Source organism: Vombatus ursinus, unplaced genomic scaffold (assembly GCF_900497805.2).
Source record: "Vombatus ursinus unplaced genomic scaffold, bare-nosed wombat genome assembly UNPS02000580.1, whole genome shotgun sequence".
NCBI lineage: Eukaryota > Metazoa > Chordata > Mammalia > Diprotodontia > Vombatidae > Vombatus > Vombatus ursinus.
This window is the reverse complement of record NW_020940358.1, coordinates 2169019-2196500: the sequence shown is the minus strand read 5'-3', so window position 1 is coordinate 2196500 and position 27482 is coordinate 2169019. Positions and strand designations below refer to the sequence as shown.

Here is a 27482-nt window from a genome sequence, read left to right as displayed (position 1 = left end):
TCTTCAAAGAGATGAGTGAACCCATGGGAAATGATGAGATCACCAAGAAAGAAAGCAACAGAGGAAGAAAATTAAAGGACCTAGGATAGAGTGCTGGCATATATTTATGTATTATAGTGGCATATGTTTGATGATCTAGCAAAGGAAAGAACAGTCAGACATGTAGGAGGAGAACCAGGAGAGAATGATGTCATGAAAACTGAGGAAGGAAGAATATACAGAAGGACAAGGTGGTTAATAGCATCGAATACTACAGAGATGTAAAAAAACAGAGGACTGCAAAAAAGTCATTGAATTTAGCAATTAAGAGATCATTAGGAATCTTGGTGAGAACAGTTTATATTTACTGGTGGGTTTGGAAACCAGACTGCACAGAACTGTAATATCTCAAATAACATTAAGAGTCCTGTGCTTTTAAGTAAAACATTTTCATCCTGAAGTTTTTCTGTGTGACAACCAAGAAGGCTAAACCTTGAACCATACTAGACTTTTATGTCCATTCTATGCTAGACTTCTCTACACAAAAAAGTTTTTTATGCAAAAGAGAAACCCAAGAGTTTAACTATTTGGTCTGTTCTAAAGATTTTCTTTTCTAAATCCAGTGGATCTGGAACACTGATATAAGGCTTAAGAAACCTAACCGAAGAACCATGAGACCCTCCTGGTTGTAACTCTCCAGAAGATTTCTTAATAAACATGCAAGGGAACATGCTAATAGAAGGAGTATAAGAGACAAGACAATCTGTCACTGCTCAGCAATTCGGCCTTCTTAAAGACTCTTCCTCCAGGATTCAGGAAAGTTCTTGACATTACATATTCTTCTGGTAAAATAGGAAATTTCCCAATTAAGAAACTTAGATTTCTGGATTGGAAAAGATGTAATCACATTCCAAAATAATGTGAAAATGAATATTCCCAAAAAATATTCTATTCAAAATGCAAAATCATCTTCCCCAAATTAGAAATGCTCTATTAAGTCAGCAGAAGGTACTCCCCTTACCAATTTTCTACTTCTACTATTTCAAGTAACTGCAGAGAACCTGTTGTGTGGGATGAAGAAAGCTAATTTATTGCCATATTATAATAAATCATGACATGCTGTACCTAAGGTTCTATAGGAATGAGCCAAAATTGGGTTCTCATGATGACTTGGTCAAACCCCTTTGCATTCACCCTCATTCTAAGCCTTACTTTCTTCATCTATAAAATGAAGAAAATACTCCTTCTTTATTCTACAAGGATGTTGTGAAGATTAGGAAGATAAATGTATCATCCAAGAGGTACTCACTATGCAAAGTAAAATTTCGGGATTGCATTCATCTGATAATAAACTACTCCATAAACTCATTCTTCTTTATGACATATTACAAAAGTACAAAAGGGCAAGTATTATAAAGTAGAATACTAAGAAAACCAAGAAAGAAACAATTTGTCTAATGTCCCACTGAAGGGCAGCAGTGAAAAGAAGTGAATGAAGGTGACTAGAACACCTCTAAGGAACTTGAGTAATTGACCAAGAAATCTAGATTTCTAGATCGGGACAAATCAAGCCTCCTTTCTTCCTTATTAAACACTGCCACTTATAAGAAGTTCTTACCAATCCCACTGAGGGCATGATTGAGTTCCAGAGTAAATGTAATGAGGGGCACATCTTCTGATACTGGCAGGATAGCCACTGTTGAAAGGTTGCTGGATGGATTCCCAGAATCCCACTTGTTGCCTGAGTAATATAGTCCAAGCTGGTGACCTGAAAAACATCAGAGAGAAGGCATCAGGCCTGAAACCCTAACCCTCTAGTATTGCTACATCTCTCTCTCTGAGGGAGACAGAAAAAAAAGTCAGGCTTTGTCTAAAAGGAGCTTATTAGAAACACTACTATGATACACAATAAAATGACACATGTATAACAGACATACACAAAGTGCTATGTGAGTTCTGGTGAGAGAAAGAGAGAGAGACACAGAGAGAGAGAGAGAGAGTTAGTTCAATCTGAGAAGAATAAGCAAATATTTTGTAAAGGATGTTGCATTGGGCCTTTTAGGAAAAGGCTTATTTGGAGAGCATGAACATTTATCCTATTACCTCTCATGTGCTAAGTGAATATGCTGTTATAATAATGTAGAGAAAAGTTCCCTCAGAAATTTTACATTTGAATAGCACTTGCAAAGAACAAAGACTGCTGAATCAAAGCCCTTTCTATTTCACCACCTTCCTTTTCCAATCACTGCATTTTATATGGTTTTATTTTATTTGCCAAATACTACTTACCCTGTGTGGTCCCCAACTTCCCCAACTGAGAAAAGTCTAAGGATCTTCTCTCAATCTAAACCCTGCCCTCAAGGCTGGCCACCTTTGGCCATGATGGGAGCCATCCTGAAGCAGCACTAACTGAAATACAAAGTGAAAGGAGGTTTCTAGGTATCTCTTGTGAGAACACTGTGAGGCCACCTCACAAACCATCCAGGGATCAGTTTTCTCCCTGTTGCAAGATGGTACTAGAAGCCCCAGTGACTGAAGTGCCCATTGAAGTGGGCCAAGTGCCACAGGTCTGTACTGAGAGAGTCAGAGACAGAGTATTTTGCTTAGAAAACAGCTTCATGAATACCTTCATGATACTGGGACCGATCACAACATGTCTCTCTCCTGAATCCATATCTTTTTTTGTTTCTTATAGCATCCTCTGTGTTTTCAATGTTCTCATGCCTCAAAAATGTCCTAAGAACCTTCCATTTAATTTCAGTTATTATACTACAGCCAGAGTGAATTTCTGACTTCTGTTGTATGTGTGGTATTGTTATTTTTTTTTTAAGTAATTTGAGTTGTTCTGCCTTTAGCAGTGAGAGTAGTTTAATGAGATCAAATATGCACTTTCAGACAATGAGTGGTGTTGTATTCAGAACACGCACTCAGCTGGCAAATGGGATATGTCATCTTCATGTTGGTGTCTGTGTTGAGATCATTCTTCTACTCATAGAATGTCCTTTAAGCTTCAGACCATACTAGAGAATTAAGTGGATGATTATCAGCATCCATTGGAACACGAGGAGGCCAATACGAAACAACAGCCTGAGAACTCGGAACTAGTCCAGGCTCCTAATAAACACACCCAAGTGTCTGCCAGCTTCAGGAAATTCACTCTCTACAGTTGAGGTTAGAACTGGGATAAAATTAATTAAAAGTCATCTGAATGTGAAATGTTAAAGTAATAGACTCACATCATTTTGTCACATCTGAATTTTCTTCCCCTGACTACCACATGACAGAGTCAGTAATTCCTGACAATCCAGTTAAAGATAATACAAAATGCTTAAATCTCTGACCCTTCTGAGGAGTCTCACCTAAATTTCCCTCTCCTTCCTGAATAGTTTTTGAGGTAGGTAAAGAAGATATTCTATTGACTTTTTGGGGGGGGGGTTGTGCAGAGACTAGATCTGGGCTGGAAGTTCAGCAGCCACTCATGGGCCTAATGTCAATACTGATCAGTACAGAACCTTTTGCCTGTTCCATTATTTCAATCTGGGCCAGTTTGTTCCTTCTTGGACAGCCTGATGTTCCACTCTCCGGAGCTCACCATATTAGTGCTGGACTTAGCAAAGAAATCCCATTGATTTTAATTCTGCTGCTTTTCAGATCCCAACTCAAGGGATCCTCCAGCTTCAGCCTCCCTCAGCAGTAGGGATTACAGCAATGTGCTACTATGCCTCATTTCTACTGTCTTTTTAAAAGAGTATAAACCAAGGCCCAAAGCCCATAGGTAGGAGACTCTCCTTACTGGTAGAGATCAATGCCACATGCCTATATGAGGGATGGGGCAGAGATTGGGAGATCTGCTCTTTAGTCTCCCTGGACTCTTCAGTCTCGTTGGGTTCTTCTGACTTCCAGCTTTGAGAGAGTAGGACAATGCTAACCCCACTTTAGGTTGAAAAGGACTCTGGAAAGAAGCTGACATAAAAAGGAGATGGCAATCTCCATCATGTACCTATCCCTAGCTTGCTACACTATAGAATTTGGGGAATTTCCCCTTTGGGTGAGATTTGGGATTCTCTCTCTTGACAGAGCTGAGTTACTTTGTTCCTAATCAGAGGGCTCCTTCACTCTGGTATATATCCTTCTATGTACACTTTCTCTCATTTCTGTTTTGCTATCAAATTGGATAAATGGATATCTTTGCTATCTGTTATGTATAAGTTGTGATTGAGGACAGGAAGTCAAGTCTTGGATATAGCAGACTTTCCTCCTTTCCTCCTTAGTGAATTGTGATCAGGAGTTTAGCTTAAACCCAAAACCTGCATCCCTTAGCCTAACAATATGTAAGGGAGCAAACAGACATAGTTCAGTATTCTCCCCTTTCTCTCTGAGAGCAGAGCAGCCTCTGGATCTAACCTTTTGATTTCTTTCCTGGCAAGAATCAAAGTCTCCCTTGGAGAAGGGAAGTAGGGGGAAGAGATGCTAGAGATGTGTCTATTCTGGCCTCCCTATGATCCAAATGAAGGCACCCCCATGCTACAAGTAGGGGTCAACAAAAGAAACACTGAAGTTTCACTTTACTGCTGACTTTGAAGTCCATGCTTCAGCCAAGTTCTTTTGGTACTTCTGGCAACTACAATCCCTTAGCAAGCCCCATGATGGACTATAATCATAATGAATTCTTGGCTTTGCACATGGTTTCAGTAAATTTCATAATGGACAAACAACCTGCTTGATCCCTGATGGAAGCAGAAATTCTTACTGCTGCACAATGAAGGGCCAGCTGAAAATATCTCAGCTCAGAAATGAAGGTGTGGGGGGGTTTATAATATTGGCAATATTCTTAGGTACACTTACCTGATACAGCTCCCTGCTGAAGATTGCCAAGGATCTTCTCCCCAAGCAAATGGATCAGCCTAGTCACAACCTGGAAGGTAGGAAGAAGGAAAAAAGACCAACAAATCAACATCTTACAACAAACACTGCAAAACCCTATGAGGATGCTCAAGCAATGACAGGAAGATTTATGAAGCAAAACTTCCAGCCTACTTTTTCAAATTGCTAAGGTTTATAAGATTACAAAGTCACATATTCTATAGGCAGCATAATAACCTGAGTGGAAGGCAAAGAAATAAGATTTTTTTCTTTTGAACAGTATATCTGTTATAAGTCTTACTAAAACATGTAACATTCAGGTAAAACAAGGCTAGAAGGGAGATAGTAGAGGCAGCCAGCAAAACTATTTGGTTTATTTTAATTTAGAAGGCTGTTTCTTTTTTTTAGTATTTAGTTGGGGTGGGGGGAGGGAATAAAATTTCAGCAAGATCCTGAGTCATTTAGGGCTTTGTTTGTCTCTAAGTATAGCCATAACCCTAGATACCTCAGATATGCACAATGACTAAAACTACTACTTGTAAATTATGTTCCTTCTCCCCTATATTCTGACTCCTCAAAATCATACTAACATTATTCAGGGAGTATAAATGTTGTGTCAGTGTCAAAAGTCATTGCTGGGACTAAAAGGGGTTTGTAGGAGAATGAGTTAAACCACTCAGTGCTAAAAGCAAAAAGACCTTTTATTTGGTGCACTGAAGAAAAGGCAGTGGAGCTTAACTGGAGACAGTCAAGTGAGCAAGGACAATGAGGGAAATGCACATACTAGCACAGTCCACTGACTTTCCTCATATTGGGGCAGTAACTGATACCTGCAAGCCAGGCAGTCCAACTACACTTCATGTTCTGGGGCTGGGAATGGGATACAGCTATGGATGTTGCCAGGGAGCTTCCAGAATGATGGATGGAAAATCAGTCCATGGTAGGAAAGAATCTACAATGAACTTTTGAGAGGTGTCTCTGAGGATGTGGTAAGCTGCCACTAGGATTCCTGGATCCATGCTTCAGGGAAGCTCAGGTATTTTATCAGGTGGGTGGAGTCTCACTGAGGCAAGTCTAATTGATTTCTTGCCTCTGAGATCATAGGCACAGAGACCTCAGTTAACTAGGGTTCCAGAGAAAGAACAAGGCAAAGGAAATGGGTTCAAGACAGAACAGAGCATGTCTATGGAATAGATAAGTGTGTTGGATAGAGAAAAACTAGACCCAAACAACATTAGTGTGGTATACTGGAAAGGGCACGGGATAGGAAGTTAGCATGCTATTGTTCTTGTCTCAGCTTTGTCACTAATCATGAGACCTAAATTTACCTCTCTGGGTCTTAAGTTTCTCATTATAAAATGACAGTATGTCTGAGGGCCCTTCCAGTTCACTGTCTGTTAAGTTAATCATTTTATTGATATCTTCCTGGGCTAACAAATTAGTCCTAGGCACTCTAAGTGGGATAAATGTAGGAAGGCTTTAGGTTAGATAAAAGGAAGAACTTCCTAAAAATGAGGCTGTTAGACACTGTAATGGGTAACCATGGGTAGTTCTTTAAAACAAGATAGATCCTAATCTTTGTGAAGAGACTATGCTATAGTCTTCCGTGTAGGTCAAATGATGAACTAGATAACTTATATGGCCCACTTTAGCTGAAAGATTCTATGCCTCTTACATAATCATTTCTGGCCCAATCTGTGCCTGTTCCCTTCAACTTTCATGTGCCAACATGGGTTCAGTGATGCACTGGCATCTGATGTACTAGAAACATAAGCTCAAGGGGAACACATTAGGAATTTCAGGATGCATGGGTATAGGCACATGACAAAAGCAGCACCAGCGGGAACTGAAAAGGAGTCTCCTGTGCATGCAACTGATCTAGAAATACATCAAACTCCAATTAAATATGCCTAATTTTAAAAACGATCATTTCTACAACTAGTAATCAAAAGTTCAAAATAGCTATGATAAGACACTAGCAGCTGGAATGCTAAGGCGGAACAGCAGCTCAACAAACCATTGTTTACCAGTTAAACACCAGTTTTCCACTCATCAAATTCCATGTATTAGTTTTGCTAAAGGCAAATGTTAAATAAAAAAGGTTAAAGTGAGCTACAAAAGGACAATTTAAAAGCGTGCTTAATAATACCTAAAAACCATATGAACCTTCAAGGAGCAAAGTGAACACAGAATATATTCTCAAGCATCAGGTAACATTAGATACAGGGTGACCAGAAGAATGGGCAGCAAGGTTAACAGTGGATAGAACACTGGACTTGGAACCAGAAACACTCATCATCCTGAGTTCAAATCCAGCCTCAGACTCTTACTAGCTGTGCGACTCTGGGCAAGTCACTTCATTCTGTTTGTCTCTGTTTCCTCATCTGTAAAATGAAGTGGAGAAGGAAATAGCAAACCACTCTAGTATCTTTGCCAAGAAAACACCAAAAGGGGTCACAGAGAGTCAGACATGACTGAAATGACTCAACAACAATGACTAGAAGAATATGGATCCGGGTATATCAAACTTCTTTGCAACATCTTTAATGCCTTAAAATTTTTACAGCATTCACCAATCCTCAAAGAATTTTCTACCTAATTTTGTCCTTACAATAGCCTGGGAAATATTTCTGGTGGTAATATTTCTGCCATTCTGTATATTAAGGAACAACCAAAAAGAAGCAAATGACTTGCCCAAAGGTCAGTAGCAATCAGATGTTTCCAACAGTCAGGATACTTTCCACTAGACTTCACTACCTCATCTCTCCCTCTGGGAAGAGCTACTTTGAAAACAATAAAATTTATTGTTATAACTATGGGGCTCCAACATTTTCATTTACAATAAGTGGAAACAATGCTTATTTTTCTAATTCTGGAACAGCTATATCACTGACACTGCACCCATTTCCATTAGTAAGATATGCATGGCTAATGTGGCTGATGCCAGTTCAGAACCCTTGAACAGAACCTTGTTAGCTTCAATGCAAGAAACTGCAAACACTGACAACGTAAGTTAAGAGCAGCCCAATTTTGTGCAATACTTTAGCAAATGTAAATCATGTAAATAAGTGTTTTATACTTTCTGTTCAAGTCAAATAGCTTACTGTTTCTCTACAAGCAAAATCTGATTAATTTAATTGGTAACTGTTGTTCTCACTAACTGAAATCTCTAGTTGATCTGTCCAAGTGCTTCTGGCAGTGGACTCTATCCTCTGGAAAACACTGTCAATGGGCTAAGATTTGTGGGAAAGGTACAGATACAGCCAGTGCAATGATGCAATCTGTATGTCTCCTGGGCTTGTGCTGCTCTTCCTGTCTGGAATCCTACGCATCCTTTAAGGTTCAGCTCAAGTCCCACCTCTCTATGAAAACTTTTTCTGATCTTAGCAATCCACAGTGAGTTCTCCCTCCTATGGTCTTAAAGCATTTCTTTTCATCCAGCAAGTATTTGTAAAGCTCTCCTGAGCTAGGTGCTGGAGCTACAAAGATAAAACAATAAACTGTTTCTGACCTTCAAGAAGCTTACATTCTACTGGGGAAGGGGTACAACATGTAAATAGACAAGTATACACTGCACGTGGTGGTCTGAGGAAGAGGGAGAAAGCACCAACACCTAAGGGGATCTGGAGATGGCATGAGCTCAGGCTTGAAGGAAGCTCAGGATACAATAGGTAGAAGTAAGGAGCAAGTACATTCCAAGGATAGGAAACAGCCTGTACAAAGGCGTGGAGATGGGAATGGAGTGCCAGGTTTATGGAAACGCAATCAATTAACAATCATTTATTAAGCACACTATGTGCTACTGTGTGTTAAACACTGCGCTGGCTCTGGGGAGGCAAGAAAAAAGATCTTGGTACAATGGAAAGAGCTCTGACTGGAGTCAGAGGCCCTGGATTCAGATCCCTCCCTTGTGACCTTGGGCAAGTTACTTACCCTCCTGTGGCCCATTTCTTCACCTTTACAATGAGGCCTCTGAGGTTCCAGCTCTAGATCTATGATTTTATGAGTCTACGAAACAAGCACTGCCCTCCAAAAGCTTATATTCTATTGGGAGGGAAGACACAACCCACATGCATTTAAGCATACATATAGAGAGTAAATACAAGCTAAGTGGAGGGCAGGGGGCACTAGAAACTGGAAGGATCAGAAAAGTCCTACCCAGGCAGTGGCATTTGAGCTGAGCTTTGAAGGAAAGTAAGGATTCTAAGATGTAGAACCGGGAAAGGAATATATTCCAGCCTTGGAGGAGGAAAAAACAACCTATACAAACACCAGGAAGGGAAATGGAATGTCATGTATGAAGAACAAGAAGACGACCACACTGGTTTAATCAGAGTGTGTGAAGGGGAGTAACATGCAATATACTTGGAAAGGAAGACTGCAGCAAGATTATAAAGGGTTTTAAACGCCAGATGAATTTGCATTTGGTCTTAGTGCTTCCTGAACAGGGGAGCAACATGGTCAGATTTGTATTTTAAGAACATCCCTCTGACAGCTGGGTAGAAGAGAGATTACACAGGGGAGGGACTCGAAGTAAGGAGCCCAGTTTCTCAACAGTCTAAGTGAGTGACAAAGCCCTTGTTGTTTTGGTTGACGGCTGTGTGAGGGTGGCTTGGAGAGCTGAGAAACTGGAAGGTGAGAATCCAGTGAAGAAGGAGGCTGTTGTAACAGCATAGTGAGAGGTGATGAGGTCCTGAACTAGGATTATGGCCATGTGAGTGAAAGGGACAAATGGGAGAGATACTGTGGAGGAAAAAAGTGAAAAGACTTGACAGTCAATTGAATAGTGAGGCAAAGAAGAGAGAAGAGTCAAGGACGACTAAAACTGAAATCTTGGGAGACTGGAAAGGTGGCAGTGCCCTTGAGAGAAATAGGGAAGTTTTGGGGAGAGGTGGGTTTAGTGTGGGGGGAAAATGAGTTCCATTTTGAATATGTTGAATTTGAGATGCTTATAGGACATCAAGTTAGTAATGAGGGAGTGGAGCTGATTATACATATTCAATTCAATTCAAGAAATATTCCTTAAGCTCCTGTTATGTGCCAAGCACTGTGCTAAGTGCTGGGAATACAAATAAGAAGAAAAAAAGTCCCTGCTCTCAAGGAGCTTACAATCTAATGGGGGAAGACAACACACAAAGGGAAGATGACAAGGAGGGAGGGGTGTTAATGTGGAACAGCACAATGATGGTACAGCTGATGAAAAATGGCTGGGCTGTGGGATCAGGGAGCCATATTATAGAGATGTCCATTGAACCTATGGGAACTCAAGAGATCACTGAAAGAGCCTGTGTAGAGAGAACAGAGCCCAGGCCAGAACACTGGGGAGTTATAGCTGGGGGCAGAATATGGATGATGATCTAGAAAAAGAGTCTGAGGAGGGAGGGAAAAACAGAGACCCAGGGAGAAGAGAGTATCTGGGAGGAAGGAGGTATGGTCAATAATGTCAAAGGCTGCAGAAAAATGGAAAAGGACCAGGACGAAGAATAAACTACTGGATTTAGCAATTAAAGAGTATTTATTTATATCACTTATTTGGTTCTTACCATTATGCCAGTCATTTTTTAATGAATCTGTGTTTTTAAAAATTATATCAGCTAGAATATGAGCTCCTTGAGGAGAGGGACTCACTCAGTAAATGTTTAATGAATGATGGAATTACACAGCTAAGTGGCACAGTAAACAAAATGAGGAAGATCTCAGACACACTAGTTATGTGGCCCTGGACAAATCACTTTACCTCTGCCTCAGTTTCTTCAAATGTAAATGGGGATAATATTAGTACCTACCTCCCAGGGTTGTCGTGAGGATTAAAAGAGATAATATTTATAAAAGCTGAGTGTCCAGCACATAGTAAGTGCCTAATCAATTTTTGTTTCTTTTCCTTTTATGCAGATTTAATCTCAAGTAGAGAAGTCCTGCTTGAAATGCTTTCCATTCAATGATTTGCTTTAACAGTAAGTAATTCAGACTCACCAATGGCCTTTGGTGGAAGAAGTCTGACCATCTTCGGCACATCCAAATTGCTAATGTACTCCATAGCGCCTTTCCCATTGGCAGCATCTTGTATACTAAAGGGCTGCTGCCAGAACAACATATTAGTGTTCAGAAAAGAATTTGAGATAATGCCTCATAAAGGACTTAAAAATTAAGAGTGACATCACAGGGAAAGAAAACCAGTTGCAGGAAGTATTAACAAAAAGATCTTGCCTTGGGGCAGCTAGGTGGTGCAGGGGATAGAGCTCAGGCCTTGCAGTCAAGAGGAACTGAGTTTAAATACGGCCTCAGATACTTAACACTTACTAGCTTGTGACCCTGGGCAAGTCACTTAACCCCACTGCCTAAACAACAAAAAAAAAAAATCCTGCCCTTAGGCTTGGTTATGGTCAGCTTTGTGTTTATGATCTAAAGGGAGGGAAGTAATATAGTCATCCACTCAATAAATATTTACTGAGTGCCTACTAAGTGCAAGGCACAGGAAGGAAATTGGTAGAGAAAGCTAAATTAGGAGGTATAGTAAACATCCTCCTAGGAGAAAAAGTGACATAAATGAAATTAAGAGATTAAAAATCTAGCCCAATAAGATTTAACTGGAGAAAAACAAAAATCCAACACATCTTAAGAATGATGTTCTGAAATTCTCTTTGGACCAATGAAGCCTAGAAAGCAGTCCCTTGTCTGCCAAACAGGGGGAGAACCAACCTACCTGTATGCTGCTTCTGGAAAAGCTTGAGAGATTAATTAACAACTGTTGTCATAGTGCTTTCAGCTCTATTGGGAAAGGCACTCAATTAATATAGGACAATATTACTAGGTTCAGGTCTTTGGGGGTAGTATATTAAGACTCTCTCTCCCTTAAAAATAGAGTGTTCTTCATTAGAGATCACTGACCAATTCAACACTAGGTAAATTCGTATATGTGACTCATCTTCATTCAAGATGGAAGAAAACCACAGTCCCCTCATTAGACAGAGAGGCCAAGTGAAAAGCAAGACTGCAAATTCTTTAACAATCTGTAGGTATTGATTGGTTAGTTTTGCTGCATCATCTCGCCCTCCCCTTTTTATTTTTAATCTTTGTTACAAGGTATGGCTTGGGGGGCTGGCAGGGGAGGAATATATTTGGATATGAATATGATATAAAAGCAACAAGTGTCAATAAAAATAAGGTTAACAACAAAAAAGAGGGAGGAGAACCAAACTGTAGATATTGGCAAGGCTAATTTGGTATATGATCTGGTACCCCTTCAATGAACGCACACTGTTTACACACAGCTATCATAAAAAAGGAACTGGCCCCCTAAATTTCTATCATTAATTCATCTATCTTTTCAGTTCTAAAACTCCATTTATGAACACATACTAATTGGGTACAATCTAAGATTTTGCCCAAGGTCATCAGGAGGGCTGCTGGATATAAAAATCATATAAACCCTTCATACCCACAGCAATGACCTGACAACAAAGTGTAATCATTTCTCCAGTGCCCAGTGTGAGCTGCAGGGTGTTTATGCTCTATAGGATGAGTCACCGTGCTGCTGTCATAGCAACAAATAGGGAATGCTAAATAATACCATCAATTCCAGATCTAATATAGGAACTGGGCTGATTTTCCTTGGAGTTCGGGGAAAAAAGACCTGATATTTTCTCATTAAAAAAGCTTTAGTTCTTTTTAAAAAAGAAATGTTCCTCTTTATTCATGCCTGTATAGATCGTTTCTTACTGAGATTCCCATGTGAGGATTTAAATTGAAAACTTCAGATTCTGGATATTGTTGAAGCAGCTAAAACAAAGGCAGTAATGAATGCTGCAGAACTGATTGACTAAGCATTTCTGAAACTATGGCCTCCCAGGTATTCTGCCCCAGAACCAGGAAGCATCCCAGGCTTGGAAGAACCCCAGAATTCATGTAGTCCAATCTGTACCCTAACAGGAATCTCTTCTATATCCCTGGCAAATGGCATTAAATCTCCACGTGAAGATCTCCAATGAAGGAGAATCTTTTGAAGTAGTTAATTCCACTTTTGGGTAGCTCTAGTTGTGAGGAAATTGTTCTTTACATTAAGCCAAAGCTTTCCTCCCTATAACTTCTATCTATTGATATGACTTCTGGTCTTTTGATCCAAATACAACTAGTCTAATCTTTCTTCTACAACTTTTCAAATGCTGGAAGATTGGTATCATATCCCTGCAAGTTTTTTTCTCTTCCAGGCTAAATATTCCTTGTTGCCTCAACTGAGGCAGCTGGTAGTACACGGGTAGAGCACCAGGCCTGGAGTTGGGAAGATCTGAGTTCAAATTTGGCCTCAGACATTTACTACCAGTGTGACCTTGGTCAAATTACTAAGCCTCTGCCTCAATCGCCTCATCTGCAAAATGAGGATAATATTAGCACTTACTTCATAGGGTTGTTATGAGGATTAAATGATACAATATTTATAAAAAGAACTTAGCACAGTTTCTGGTACATAATAGGTACTACACACATAAAAGCTTATTCTCTTCTTCCTTACATGGGCACAGACAATAACCCCTTCAATATCCGGTTGTTTTTGTCTAGACACATTCTAGCTTGTCAATATCCTTCCTAAAATGTGATTCCCAACCTGAAAAAAATATTCTAAATGTAGTCTGACCCACAGCAGAGTACAGCAAGACTACTGTCTCCCTTATTCTGAACTCCATGGCTCATTCAATGCAACCTAAGATCACACTCTTTTTGGCTACCATATTACACCCACTTTTAAGTCTGATCAATCACCCAAATCCCCAGATCTCTTGTACACAACCTCTTGATGCCTCTTCCCATTTTGTACTTGTGTAGTTGATTTTTTTGAACCCCAGTGTATTCTACATTTATTCTACTATTGTATTCTACAAGTGTATTTACATTTATCCTTCTTCAATTTCATCTTATGAGATTTTTTCCCCAGGATTTGAGATGGTTTTGAAGCCTGAATTATCAGTTACCTCCTCCATCTTTCTATCACCTATAAATGAGATAGTGATGCTATCTACGCCTTCATACATGTCATTGTGTACCACAAACGCCAAGGACAGAAGCCCAGACCATCCAACTAGAGCTGACTCACTCAAAGCTGAAGTTTATGTGTGCCAAGGGTTTGTTCCCCACATATAGCATGAGGGTGTCATTGTATGGCTCAAAGGGAGGCAGGATAGATATCTCTAGCCTCTTCTTCCCCTTCCCTCTCCAAGGAAGACTAATTCCTGCCAGGAAGTGGAGAACCAAGGCTGACCATTCTGCTCTCCTCAGAGATAGGGGTTACTGGGCTACAGTTATATTTATCTGTTCCTTTAAATAGCATTAATCTACGGAATGTAGTTTTCAGGCTCAAACTAAACTTCTGATAACTATTCATTAATGAGGAAAGGAGGGCCCCAAGTTTTGCATCTAAGGCTTGATTCTCTTCCCATCAAATGCCAATTCCACAATGAATACATGTAGTAGATAGCAAATAAACCCATTTATCCAAGTCAATAGCAAAACAGAAATCAGAGAAATACATATGAAAATATATTCCAGACAATATAGAATAAAGGAGCTCTCCCACTGGTTCAAGAGAATTTTAGATCTCACTCCATAGGAAATTTCCCAAAGGCTCTAGTATAGCTAGCTAGAGATGTAGCAACATGTTGCTGGAGATTGCCAGCTCCTCTCCTGTCAGCTTCTTCCAGTCTTTTCCTCAGCAACCTAAAGTGGGGTTGGCATCATCCATCTTTTCTCTCAAAGCTGGAAGTCAGAAGTACCCAAAGCAACTGCAGAACCTGAGAGACTCCAGAGGCTTTAAGAGACTCTTCCCTTTCCTGCTCTCACCAACCCTGCCCAGCCCCTCAAGCAGGTATGAGGCACTGATCTCCACCAGTGAGAAAAGAGTCCTATACCAAAGGGCTTTGGGACTTGGGCTACATTCATAAAACTGTCTCCTCTTTGGGTCTGGTCATTCATTCAGTCAATTCCAAAGTCATTAACTATAACATCATATAGGCCACATCTTTTTAATCTTGTCCATAAAGATAGACATTGAGTTCCTGCGTGTTCCTGCACTGCTGCCCAAATCCCTGTGTGATCAGGTCCTGAAAGCCAGAGCTCTATCTTCTGAGGACTCTGCACTTGCCCAAAAAGGGGAACACTGAGGAGGGACATGGTTCTATATTCTTGACAAGCAGAGCACAGGGATGCACAGTGGAGGTATCCTTGAACTCCTTAGGGATACCCTCCTCTTGCCATATAACCTAGAAGATTTCAGTTAGTTTTTATATTAGCAGTGGTTACTTTTCCTTGTAAATCTCTGTTGGAATAGAATCTGTATCAAGCACTTTGCCAGACAAGAGGAGCCTAAAGGCATTCAAAACTTCTTCAGTTGAAAGTTTGGCTAGAGAGGGATCGACTTCAACCTGAGATGTACAGTCAATGGCTTCAGTATTGGTTGATGATGGTTTGCTGAGAACACTATTTCAGTGTTCAGCCCACCTCTCTAGGAACACTTCCCTATCACTTTATCAATGTGGCGCCATCAGCACTGAGTAGTTGAGATGTACCATAGGTCTTTGGCACATAAATAGTCGTTAGGGCATCATAAAAGCATTTTGAATTATTATCAGTGTAAAACTGAACTTCATCTGCCTTCTTATAGAGCCAAGAATCCTGTATCTCTCTAAGCTTCATTTACACTTTACTTTTATTGGAGTTATACACTGCCTTCTTAAAATAGGATGAATAATAAAGATAGCACAAAAGACTTTGACAAATGACCTCTGAAATCCAAGTATACTACATTTATGAACAGATTGGATTGCTTTCAGGAAATTGCAACGCTCTTTTACTAATCCCCAAGCTTCCCATGAAAATAAAAGTTTATCTTTCTTTTTCTTTTATTTTTATTATAAACCCAACAAACAACAAACAATAAGAGTATTTCCATATACAAAACAGAAGAGAAAAATAGGACTGAGCACAAAACTATGGATCTCCACACCACAGAGTTTGCTTCTCCCTCAAAGTATACAATTAATTTCAGCATGTAACTTTGAAAGCTGTCCTGCCTGTCCTGACTGTTATTTCCTTCCGAAGGCCTATATTTTCAATACTAATGTTTCACCTGTGTTGGTCTCTGAAGAAATAAAAATAAGTATGAAATGCAGAGATACTTGGTGGGTGTGGGCAAGCTATAATCACCGGAGAATTCTGATGAAGAGGAATAAGGGCTGTTATCAAGAAACTGTATAATAGGAAGATGGGACAGTTATGTGGCAAGAGCAAAGGATAACAGGTTGATAGCTGGAGCACACCACAAAGTGAGGAATGCCTCTAGAATATCGGGTAGATTTCCTGTGGTGACCTTACAGAGAACATGAATGAGAGTTTCCCAACATGGGCAGGCACTGGTGTGTTGTGATCTTCATTACTGGAGGGAATTCCTGAATCAATGAGACCACAGAACCATTTTAATATGGGAGCCAGAAGCCTAAAAGTTCTGCTCTGGTCTCTGATATACTACCTCAGTGGGCAAGTAACAAGTAATTTCCTCATTCACTCCTTAGCAATTTTATCTGTACAATAGGTTTCATCAGTTTCATTCATTTTGGCGAATAGATGCATCCAAGTTAAGTTAGCTATAAAGCAAATTGTACTAAGAAAATTCTTTTCCACTGACTTCTATTTTAAGATGTGTGATTCCTCAGAAGACAATTCCCTGGTACATCAAGTAGAAAATATTTTTTGGGGAAAGGGTCAAGCTGGTGAACAATCTTGTACCCAGTCAACTGTACAGTTCATTGGCTCTATTTTTGTTTAAAGTTGCAGTTTCCACTCAGTTCTTTTTCATTATTACATATTAAGCACTAATGGTACTGTGTTAGGTATAATAAAAAACAGGACCAGGTGGCATTTGGACACATTAAAAAATGACCCTACCCTTAATGAGCTTAGTCTAGTTGGGGAGACAAGACAGGACACATACGAAAAGTTAACTTCTTAACAGAACCTTTTCTCTGCCATGTGACATACCCACCCACAATTTCTTCAGCTTCCACACCATGCACATCAAGTTGGTGACCTAAACAGTGCTCTAATTCCATATAATTTGTTTCAGTTATAATAAAAGCACACAGCTGTGTACTTATAATCATCTCCCTGTAATTTCAATTTCACCATGTTTCTCTTCTACCATGCATGAACTTTAATCATTCTGACTTTACTGACCATATTTCAATTAGATTCCCTAAGTTACCCTCATATGAAGATACTACTGATAGTAGGTGAATCACTGTTCCCAACAAGAAAATCGTGTCCCCCACCAAAAAAATAGAACAAAAACCAAAAGGAAAAATAAAATTAACAATGCAAAGAGAGCTGTTCATATGCCTTGTAAGTCATAAAAATTTATGGACTGCCAACCATATATAAAACACTATGCTAAGTATGTGTAGAGAATGACAAAGGAAAAAGCCATACTTCTTAACCTTGAGGAATTTAAAATCTTATATAGGATGTAGGACAGAGTAAAAAGGTACCAAAAAACTAAACATTGCTGGAACAAATAAGCATACAAACATTCATCACTAAACATGACTCTACTTTCACACCAATACACTCTTTTTTTTTTAATGGTAATTTTTAATTTATTTTTTTGTTTTCAACATTTACTTCCACAAGATTTTGAGCTCCAAATTTTCACCCCATCTCACCCCTCCCCCCACCCCAAGATGTCATGCATTCTAAATACCACTTCCCCTAATCTACCTTCCCTTCTATCTCTTCCCCCCTTCTCTTATCCCCTTCCCCTTCAATTTTCCTGTAGGGCAGGATGGATTTCTGTACCCCATTTCCTGTATTTCTTATTTCCCAGTTGCATGTGAAAAGATTTGTTTTAAACATGTGTTTTTAAAACTTTGGGTTCCAAATTTTCTCCCTTCCTCCCTCCCCATTGATAAGGCAAGCAACCAAATACAGGTTACATATGTGCAGTCATGCAAAATACTTCCATAGTAGACATGCTGTGAAAAACTAACTCTATTTCCCTTAATCCTATCCCGCTCACCCATTTATTCTATTCTTTCTTTTGACCCTGTCCCTCCTCAGAAGTATTTGCTTCTGATTACTCCCTTTCCCAATCTGCCCTCCTCTCTATCATTCCCCTACTCTCTTGTCCCCTTCCCCTACTATTTTCCTGTAGGGTAAGACAGATTTCCACACCCAATTGAGTGTGTATGTTATTCCCTCCTTAAGTCAAATCCTATGAGAATAAGATTCACTCATTCCCTCTCACCTTCCCCCATTTCCCCTCCACTGTAAGAGCCTTTTCTTTTCTGTTGGTTTTTTTTTTGTGGGATAATTTACCCTGTTCTACCTCTCCCTTTCTCCTTCTCCTAGTATAGTCCTCTCTCACCCCTTAATTTTATTCTCCAGATATGACCCCTTCATTTTCAACTCACCCTGTGCCCTCTATCTATCTATATCTATATATATGTACATATAATTTTTTCCCCTCCAACTACCCTAATACTGACAAAGGTCTCATGAGTTACAAATATCATCTTTCCATGAAGGAATGTAAACAGTTCAACCTTAATCAGTCTCTTATGTTTTCTCTTTCCTGTTTACCTCTTCATGTTCCACTCGAGTCTTGTATTTGAAAATCAAATTTTCTATTCAACTCTGGTCTTTTCGTCAAGAATGCTTTAAAGTCCTCTATTTCACTGAATGACCATTTTTCCCCTGCAGGATTATACTCAGTTTTGCTGGGTAGGTGATTCTTGGTTGTAATCCTATCTCCTTTGCCCTCCAGAATATTATATTCCATGCCTTGTGGTCCCTTAATGTAGAAGCAGCTAAATCTTGTGTTATCCTGATTGTGTTTCCACAATACTTGAAGTGTTTCTTTCTGGCTGCTTGTAATATTTTCTCCTTGACTTGGGGACTCTGGAATTTGGCTACAATATTCCTAGAAGTTTTCCTTTGGGGATCTCTTTCAGGAAGAGATCGGTGGATTCTTTCAATTTCTATTTTGCCCTCTGGTTCTAAAATTATCAGGACAGTTTTCCTGGATAATTTCTTGAAAGATGATGTCTAGGCTCTTTTTTTGATCATGGCTTTCAGACAGTCCAATAATTTTTAAATTCTCTCTCCTGGATCTATTTTCCAGGTCAGTTGTTTTTCCAATGAGATATTTCACATTGTTTTCTAATTTTTCATTCTTTTGGATTTGTTTTACAGTGTCTTGATTTCTCATAAAGTCACTAGCTTCCAATTGCTCTATTCTAATTTTTAAGGAAGTATTTTCTTCAGTAATCTTTTGGACTTCCTTCTCCATTTGGCCAGTTTTGCTTTTTAGGGCATTCTTCTACTCATTGGCTTTTTGGACCTCTTTTGCCATTTGGGTTAGGCTATTTTTTAAGGTGTTATTTTCTTTAGTATTTTTTTGGGTCTCCTTTAGCAAGCTGTTGACTTGTTTTTCATGATTTTCTTGCATCACTCTCAGTTTTTCCTCTGCTTCTCTTACTTGCTTCTCAAAATCCCTTTTGAGCTCTTCCAAGGCCTCGGACTGATTCGTATTTTTCTTGGAGGCTTTGGATGTAGGAGCTTTGACTTTGTTGTCTTCTTCTGGTTGTATGTGTTGATCTTCTTTGTCACCAAAGTAAGATAATATAGTCTGACTCTTTTTGCGCTGCTTACTTCTGATCCTGGCCAATTACTTGAGTTTTAAACTCTTTGTTAAGGTAAAAGTCTGCTTCCAATGTGAAGAGTGTATTGTACCAAGCTTTGGGGGTTTGTACAGCTGTTTTCAGAGGTACTTCTAGGAACCATGTAAATTTTCAGTTCTTCCAAGGTTCTATGATAAGGGGCGAGGTGTTTCCTCTCCACAGCCACAACAAGCTCCACCGCACCAGCGTTCCTCCTAGCCCCAGGACCGCCCCTCAGAACTGTGACCCAGATCCAAACACTGGTAAAGCAAGAGATTCCTGCCTCAGCACTGGCAAAGAGATCCTTGTAATCCTCCTCTGATCAGCCACTCGATTCCGCCTCAGTCTGTGGGCCAGAAGCTCAGGAAACAGTTGCTGCCCCGAGGACACTCTTGGGACTTGTGGCTGAGACCTAGCTCCTCTCTCACCGCAGTCACAGACTTTTCCCACTGACCTTTCACGTTGTCTTTGGCGTTCCTGGGTTGAGAAGTCTGGAAACCACCACAGCTGCCCGCGATTCAGCCCTCTGAAGCCTGCTCCAGGGTCGCTGCGGCCTGCGCGCCCACGCCGCACTGCGCCTCTCCCAGCCCAGCGCGATATACCTTTCTGATCAACTATCCAGGCTCTCTTTGACTGGAAATTTGTTTCACTCTATCTTTTTTGTGGGTTCTGCTGCTTTAGAATTTGTTTAGAGCCATTTTTTTTAGGTATTTGGAGGGCTTTGGGAGAGAGCTCAAGACAGTCACTGCTTTCCCTCTGCCATCTTGGCTCCGCCCCCCAACACACTCTTTACAACAATGTTTATGTTCTCTCAGAGGTCATCAATGACTAACTACACCCAAATCCAGTGATCTTTCCTAGGTTATCAATTCTCAATTCTCTACTGCTGTATAAGGGTTCTTCACCTTTCCTATGTCATGGAACCTTTGGCAGTCTAATGAATCTTACAGTCCCCTCCTCAGCATGTTTTTAAATACATAAAATCAGGATTACAAAGGATATAATTACAATGAAATAAAGTTAATCAAAATCTATTTTTTAAGTTTACAGAGTTTACTCCTCTCTCAACTCTATTCCTGATTATTTGGACTTCTTTCTCCACCATTCCCCAGCAGCCTTCTCACTCTGTAAAATTCCAGAACCCAGGACACAGGGGCCCTCCTCTGATCGGGTAAGTTTCCCTGAAACCTCCATTTTGAGGGCTAGGCCAACCATGCTCACTTCTTCACTCCTCTGTCAAGTCTACTGCTGACTCTCCAGCCTTCTTTCTCCACCATGCCCCCTTCTGTCCTTCTATGTGTTGTCTTCCTCCACCGGAACATAAGCTCCTTGAAGACAGAAAATCTTTTTGTTTGTATTTGTATTCCCAGCATCTAGCATAGTGCCGGGTACGTAGTGCTTAATAAATGTAAATGCTTCATAAATGTTTGTTGACTTAACACTAGGTCAAGAACTCTTGCTCTACAGCATTTGAAACTGCTTACAACCTACTCCTTAATGCTCTCTCCTTCCTTGGCTTTCACGACACTGAACTTTGCTAGTTTTCATCCTGTTCCCCTAAGGCTATTTCCTCAGCTTTTTTTCTTTCTAAGCTCTCTCTCTCTCTCTCTCCTCCTCCTCCCTCCCTCTCTCATTTCTTCTACTTCCAGAACTTCCACTATCACCACTATTTAGATGTCTCCTACATCTCCATCTCTAGCCCTGACCTGTCACAAACTTAAAACCCACATTAATAATTATGTATTCAGCATCTTCATTTGAATATCTCACCTTGAACTCAACATACCCCAAACCTAACTGGTCATCTAGCCCCTTCTAAATCATCATCTCCAGCCCTGACCTCCTTGACAGGCTTAAAACATATAACTGTAATTACCTATTAGAGATCCTCATCTTAATATTCGAATGGATCTGTGATCTCATTAAAATGGATGTTCCCTCCAATGTCACAGACTTAAAACTATATATGCCTGCATCACATGCAAATCTAGTCCATGTTCTCCCACCAATTCAACACAGGAAGTCCAATCAATGTGCTGGAGGCTTCCTTACTTCCTCTTTACCTCATAAGGACACCAAAAGGAAACACGGATCCTTTGACAGTCTAATGAATCTTACGGTCCCCTCCTCAGAACGTTTTTAAATGTATAAAATCAGGATTACAAAGGATATAATTACAATGAAATAAAGTTAATCTTCATAAAGTTATTCTTCATTCTTCACACATGACCAGCTGATCTCCTTTTCCTATCATATATTTCTTTGGTTATAGTCTTCATAGTTTTTCTTTATATTTCTTCATTCTTTCTTCAAAAAACATTTGTTATATGCTTCATCCTTCTCAATCCCATCATGTTTCTCCATTGCTCTCTGAATGATTCTTGTTTTAAATTCTTCGGAGACTGTAGCGTCTCATGACTTGTCACCATACAGCAACACTAATAGAATAATGGGTCATTTTTTTTAAATGGGTCATTGTTCCTGGAAAAATTTGGAGGTTATTAAAGTAACTTTGCAGCTTCCCAAAGGCTATCTAGCCCATTCTCTTCTCTCTGTTTAATTCTAGGCTCAACCTGTTATTCATTTGCACTGCCTGTCTAAGATCTATATACTGATGGATGAGTTCTATAGCTTATCCTCCATGTCATAATCTAGACAATAGGCATTCTTCATCTTCTTGGTTTTTCCTAAGATGACGGTTGGGTCAAAAAACTATTTTGAGTGCTGAAATGTTTCCAGTCTTAAAGCAACAGGCACAATGCCACCCACAAAAAGGGGCATATTGTGGATCTCATTCATCATAGGAAATTTTGCACTGGATCTTCTCTATGACATGGAGAACACCTTTAACAAGTATACTCCTCCATGTTTTATTCCTCACTTTATATTAATGATCAAAATGTTAAACAAGATTATCTTTTTTTTTTGTTATATCTTTCAAGGAATCCTGAAAGGAAGGGAAGGAAGACATCTTGTTGGAAAAGCATCTTTAAGGTGGTACTAAATTAAGGGCTTTTTTAAAAAAAATCAACAAACAATAAGCAGAGTTTGTTCTTCTATGCTCTAAATGTTTCAGTCAGATGTGTAATGACAAATATGTGCTCTGCTGTGGAGTATGACTAGGGAATGCTTGCCTGTTCCCTTCTAATACTCTCATGGAGCATATCCTTGATGCGTGTGTAAATTATTCTCATAAAATTTTTACAACTAGGAAAAGTTGGTAGTTGTCGATATTCTCTTGATCACATTTTTTAGGGTATTAACTAGTAAATGTTTTGAGGTTTTTCCATAATGTTGGTATTTTTCCATTCTTCAGATACCATGTGAATCAATACCTTAACACTTCCCAAAATTGTGTCACCTCCAGCATGGATCTCCTCTATGTATACTTGGTTCATTTAAGCTGCTTTTCTCATCTTCTTTTTAATTCCATCTCTACTTTCCCTGTAAGCATATCTAGGACTATGATTAGAATCCACGAGTTGTGACTTTGTTTTCCTTAATGATGAAAAAGTTTTTGAAAATCTTTTTCTCATTTTTATTTTCTTTTCTAACTTTGATTGATTTTAATCTTTGGTTTAACAAGTTGGTGATCTGACTGTACACTGACAGCTGATTAGGGAATGATTTCTATTTCATTAACAAGTCATTTCATGCCTTTGAAAGAAAAATAAAAATGATTTTTCATGATGTTATTAGGTTCTCTCACCTCCAATGCCTTCTCATTCTTTTCTTGAATACATGAGGTATGAGTGTGAAGCTTCTGTGAAATTTGTAAATCTTCAGCATCTCTCATTCCTTATTCCTAATCCATATTTTCCAACATTTTTCTTGCCAAACTTATCTATTCCCAAGTTTGCAATGGAGTCACCCAGTAACAGCTTAAAATTATAGTGTTTTAAGGTTTACAAAGCACTCTACATATGTTACCTCAACTGATTCTCTTAGCAGCTAAATCTAATGGCCGTTGCTCAGTCCTCCCAACCTCTTTGCATCCTTTGAGACTGGTGATCACCTTGTTTGCCTCGATAATCTTTTCCGCCTAGGTTTTTATTGGTGAGACTTGCCACCATGAATTCAACTTTTTCTATTCTGCTAATTATTTCTTCTGTGCAGGCCATACATTCTACTTTCACAATTCTTATTATTTTATTTATTTATTTATTTATTGTTTTGGTGAGGCAATTGGGGTTAAGGGACTTGCCCAGAGTCACACAGCTAGTGAATGTTATGTGTCTGAGGCCGGATTTGAACACAGGTCCTACTAACTCCAGGGCCAGTGCTCTATCCACTGCGCCACCTAGCTGCCCAATTATTTTTCTTTTAAACTATTCAGTAACACCCTCTTGGGAATCCAGAGGATCTTCTGCTTCATCAGATCTTGGTCCCTTTTCCTTTGTTTTGCAATACTTATTCATAGATGCTTTAATTCTTTTACCTGATCTGAAGACCATATTCTCTTCTATTAGCATTTTCTCTTGATTTATATGCTTATATTCAAAGTCTTTAATTGAGTTTTCTTCCTCCTGAGATCTTTGGTCATTTCAGTCTTGTTTTCTTATTTTCCCTTACTTCTCATTTTATGACTTTCTCCCCTTTAATGGCCATTTGCCTAGGGGTTGGATCTCAAAGTGCCTCAGTCCTATCACTGGCTAGGCAATTCGTGGTTCACTAGCTTCTATCTCTGCCCCCAGTGACTCCTGGGGAGATAGAAACGGCCTCAGCTCGATGCTAGCTTCTTTCCCTCAGGCCTAGTGGAGTGCCACACAGTCACACACACATGGCTTGCTTCCTTTCTATCTGTTCCTCCATTCTCTGGCAGAGCTTGGGTGTGACACAGAGTGCTGTCACACTGCTATCACAGCCTGAGCGAATTTTTGCCATTTGGATTTTTTTGGCACTGGGAAAATGGGAAGTGAGGTAGGGTGGGGAGGTAAGTTCTATTGCAAGGCATAGATCTTCTGCTTCAGGGAGCGTAGTGGGTGGCAGGGGTGCTGAGTGAGTTGGGTTAGAGGCTAGGAACAGCTTTCTCTGCTGTCAGTTCACTGGGTTTTTACCTTGTTTGGGTTCTTGGTGTTCGAGGCCATGGAGACCACTGACACTGTTTTATCTCTATTTTAGAGAGGTTTGAGAGGTGAGGATCAGGGAAAATGTCTAGTTCTCCATCTTATTTGCCCAGGTTTTCTTGACACTGTTCTCTCCTGGTTCTCTTTCTGACTGATCCTTCTCAGTCTCCTTTGTGGGTTCTTCATCCACATCATAACCCCCAACTGTGAGTGTTCCCCAAGGTTCTTGCCTAGGTCCTCTTTTCTTCTTCTTCTATACTCTCACATTTGGTATCAGCTTCCATAGGCTTAACTATTGTCTATATGCAAATGACCTCCATATCTATATATTCAGCCCTAATCTTTCTCTTAACTTCCAGTTTCATATGTGCAATTGCCTACTAAACATCTCAAACTAGATGTCCCATGGATATCTTAAACTCAACATGTCCAGAACTGAACCATTATATTTCCCCCAAAATCCTCCCCCTCAATAACTCAAGTCTGGATTACTGCAATGCCTGCTGGTTGGTTTCCCTGTCTCAGGTCTCTCCTTACCCCATTCCATCCTGCACTCAGTTGTCAAACTGACCTTCCTAAAACACTGGTCTGACTATGTCACAAAACAATGCCCTCTTCCTCTCCACTGCTATCCAATAAATTCCAGTAGTTCTCTATTATTTCAAGGATCAAACAGAAAATCCTCTGTTTAGCTTCTTCATAACTGTCCTAGCTCCTTTCTACCTTTCCAGTCTTCTTACACCTAATTTCCCTCTCCATACTTTTCAATACAGTATGGCCTCCTCAATGTTTCTCACACAAGACTCATCTTCTTACTTTGGGCATTTTCATTGGCTATACCCCATACCTGGAACTCTTTCTCTCCCTTATCTCTACTTCCTGGCTTCCTTCAAGTGTCAGCTAAAAGTCCACCTTCTGCAAGAAGCCTTTCCTGTTCTTCCTTAGTGCTAGTGCCTTCCCTCTGAGATTACCTTCCATTTACACATATTCATCTTGTATGTACATACTTGTATACATGTTTTCTCCCCCATTTGATTGTAAGCTCCTTGAGGGCAGAGGCTGTTTTTGTTTTTCTTTGTTTCCCTGGTGCTTAGAACACAGTAGGCACTTATTAAATGTTTGCTGACTTAACTTGAACAACCCTGTCTTTTGAGTGCTATTATTAGCTCCAGATGAGGAAAGTGAGTCTGAGAGAGGGTAAGTGACTTGCCGAGGATCACATTGCTAGTAATGATATGAGGCAGGATTCAAACTTAGTCTCCTGGCTCTAAGTCCAATTTCTATCCACTGTACCACCTAGCTGCCTGAGTATCAAACAACACAGTGATTTCATTTGGAACTCTAAATCAAGTTCTTCATATCATTTCTCTACCTCTTCATCTTCTGTGATAGATGTTGGTAAAGAAGCAGCAATAACTTTCATACAGGTCTTTTTGTAAAAAATTATCATGAGCACTGCTATACAAGACGATTAAATTTCCTATGAAATGATTTTTTCGTTGCCTTTGAAAACACAATTAATTAATTCAGCAACTCCTTTATTTGCCTTTATTTGAACCTGAGCCAACTTTCCATTTAGCTAAGTCCTCTTGTGCTTTAGAGTAAAAATGTCAAGACTGATATAATTCAGTTCCCTTGAGAACATATACATTCATTTTTGGGATCTCAATCTTAGAGTACCAACCACTAAGTTCACAGATAATCTAAAAACTTTGCAATTCTTAGCACCCTCTGTTCCCTTTTCCACCCTCTATCATCACCATTTAAGAAATAGATCACACGGGATCATTTTGGTTTTTTTTTCTTGGGTTTCCAGAACCAAAAAAATTCATCATGAAGCAATTCAGTCCATATATAGCTTCCATATATAGCTCAGCTAGTAATGATTCTCCCTTATATAGCTGGTCTTAGAAAGCATACTTAGTTTGCTGCTTGACTGTACTTAGCTTTTCTAGGATGATAAACTTATATTCCACTGGCATGCCTTTGAGAACCAAGAGTCCCACTTCAAACTCAACAAATCCCAAATCTAACTCATCATCTAAACCTGTATTTCCAACCCTGATTTCTTTCATAAGCTTAAAACACACACATAATTATTTACTAGATATCTGGACCCAAATATCTCATCTCCAAAGTAACATACCACAAACCAAATTCATCTAGCAAACTTCATACACCCCAACTTCCCTGCCTCCTCAAACAACTTTTTCTCCTTTTGACTACCTATTTCAGTTAATGGCACCTTAATTATCCTTGTCACCCAAGTTCTAAAACTTTGCAGTAACCTTCAAATTTGGGAAATAAAGTAGTGAAAGGAGTCAATCAATCAAATGACACTTTTTGTCTCTGAAATGCATCTCAAATCCATCTCCTTTCTTTCCTATGTCTGATATTGTTCTTGCCATTTCTTCTAGATTTGTTCTTTAGTCATAATACATTCAGCAGAAAACTATGAAAAATGTAATTACAAAATTACAGAAGTACCCAGAGGTGAAAACAATGGATTAGACATCATGTTCATATGGTACAGGACACTCCAATACTTCAAAAGATTTTTTGTTTTTTTGTTTTTGCTAGGCAATGGGGTTACGTGACTTGCTCAAGGTCACACAACTATTAAGTGTCAAGTATCTGAGGCCAGATTTGAACTGAGGTCCTCCTGAATCCAGGGCCGGTGCTCTATCCACTGCACTACCTAGCTGCCCCAAAAGATGTTTTATTTAAAAAAAAAAAAAGATTTTTTATTTCAGCAGTATTTCCTCCATGCCTTAATCCCTGGTTTTATGAGCTACTGTGGACCCAAAAGAAATTAATCACCTAGTAACCAGTTTTTCAGTAATCAGCCTCTCTGAACTGAGCAAGGCTATTTTTC

At 39.5% G+C, this 27482-nt stretch overlaps 1 protein-coding gene across 5 annotated transcripts in view; it reads right to left on the bottom strand.

Annotated features, from left to right (window-relative positions):
- The window catches only part of PNPLA7 (patatin like phospholipase domain containing 7), a 184947-nt gene that overhangs the window by 67630 nt on the left and 89835 nt on the right, over window positions 1–27482 (bottom strand). For all 5 annotated transcript variants that reach the window (XM_027849420.1, XM_027849427.1, XM_027849422.1 and 2 more), the window contains 2 exons: window positions 4825–4894; window positions 1598–1747 (listed from right to left, as the gene is read on the bottom strand). In XM_027849420.1, coding sequence (XP_027705221.1) covers window positions 1598–1747; window positions 4825–4894 — 220 coding nt within the window. The remainder of the gene's footprint in view (window positions 1–1597; window positions 1748–4824; window positions 4895–27482) is intronic.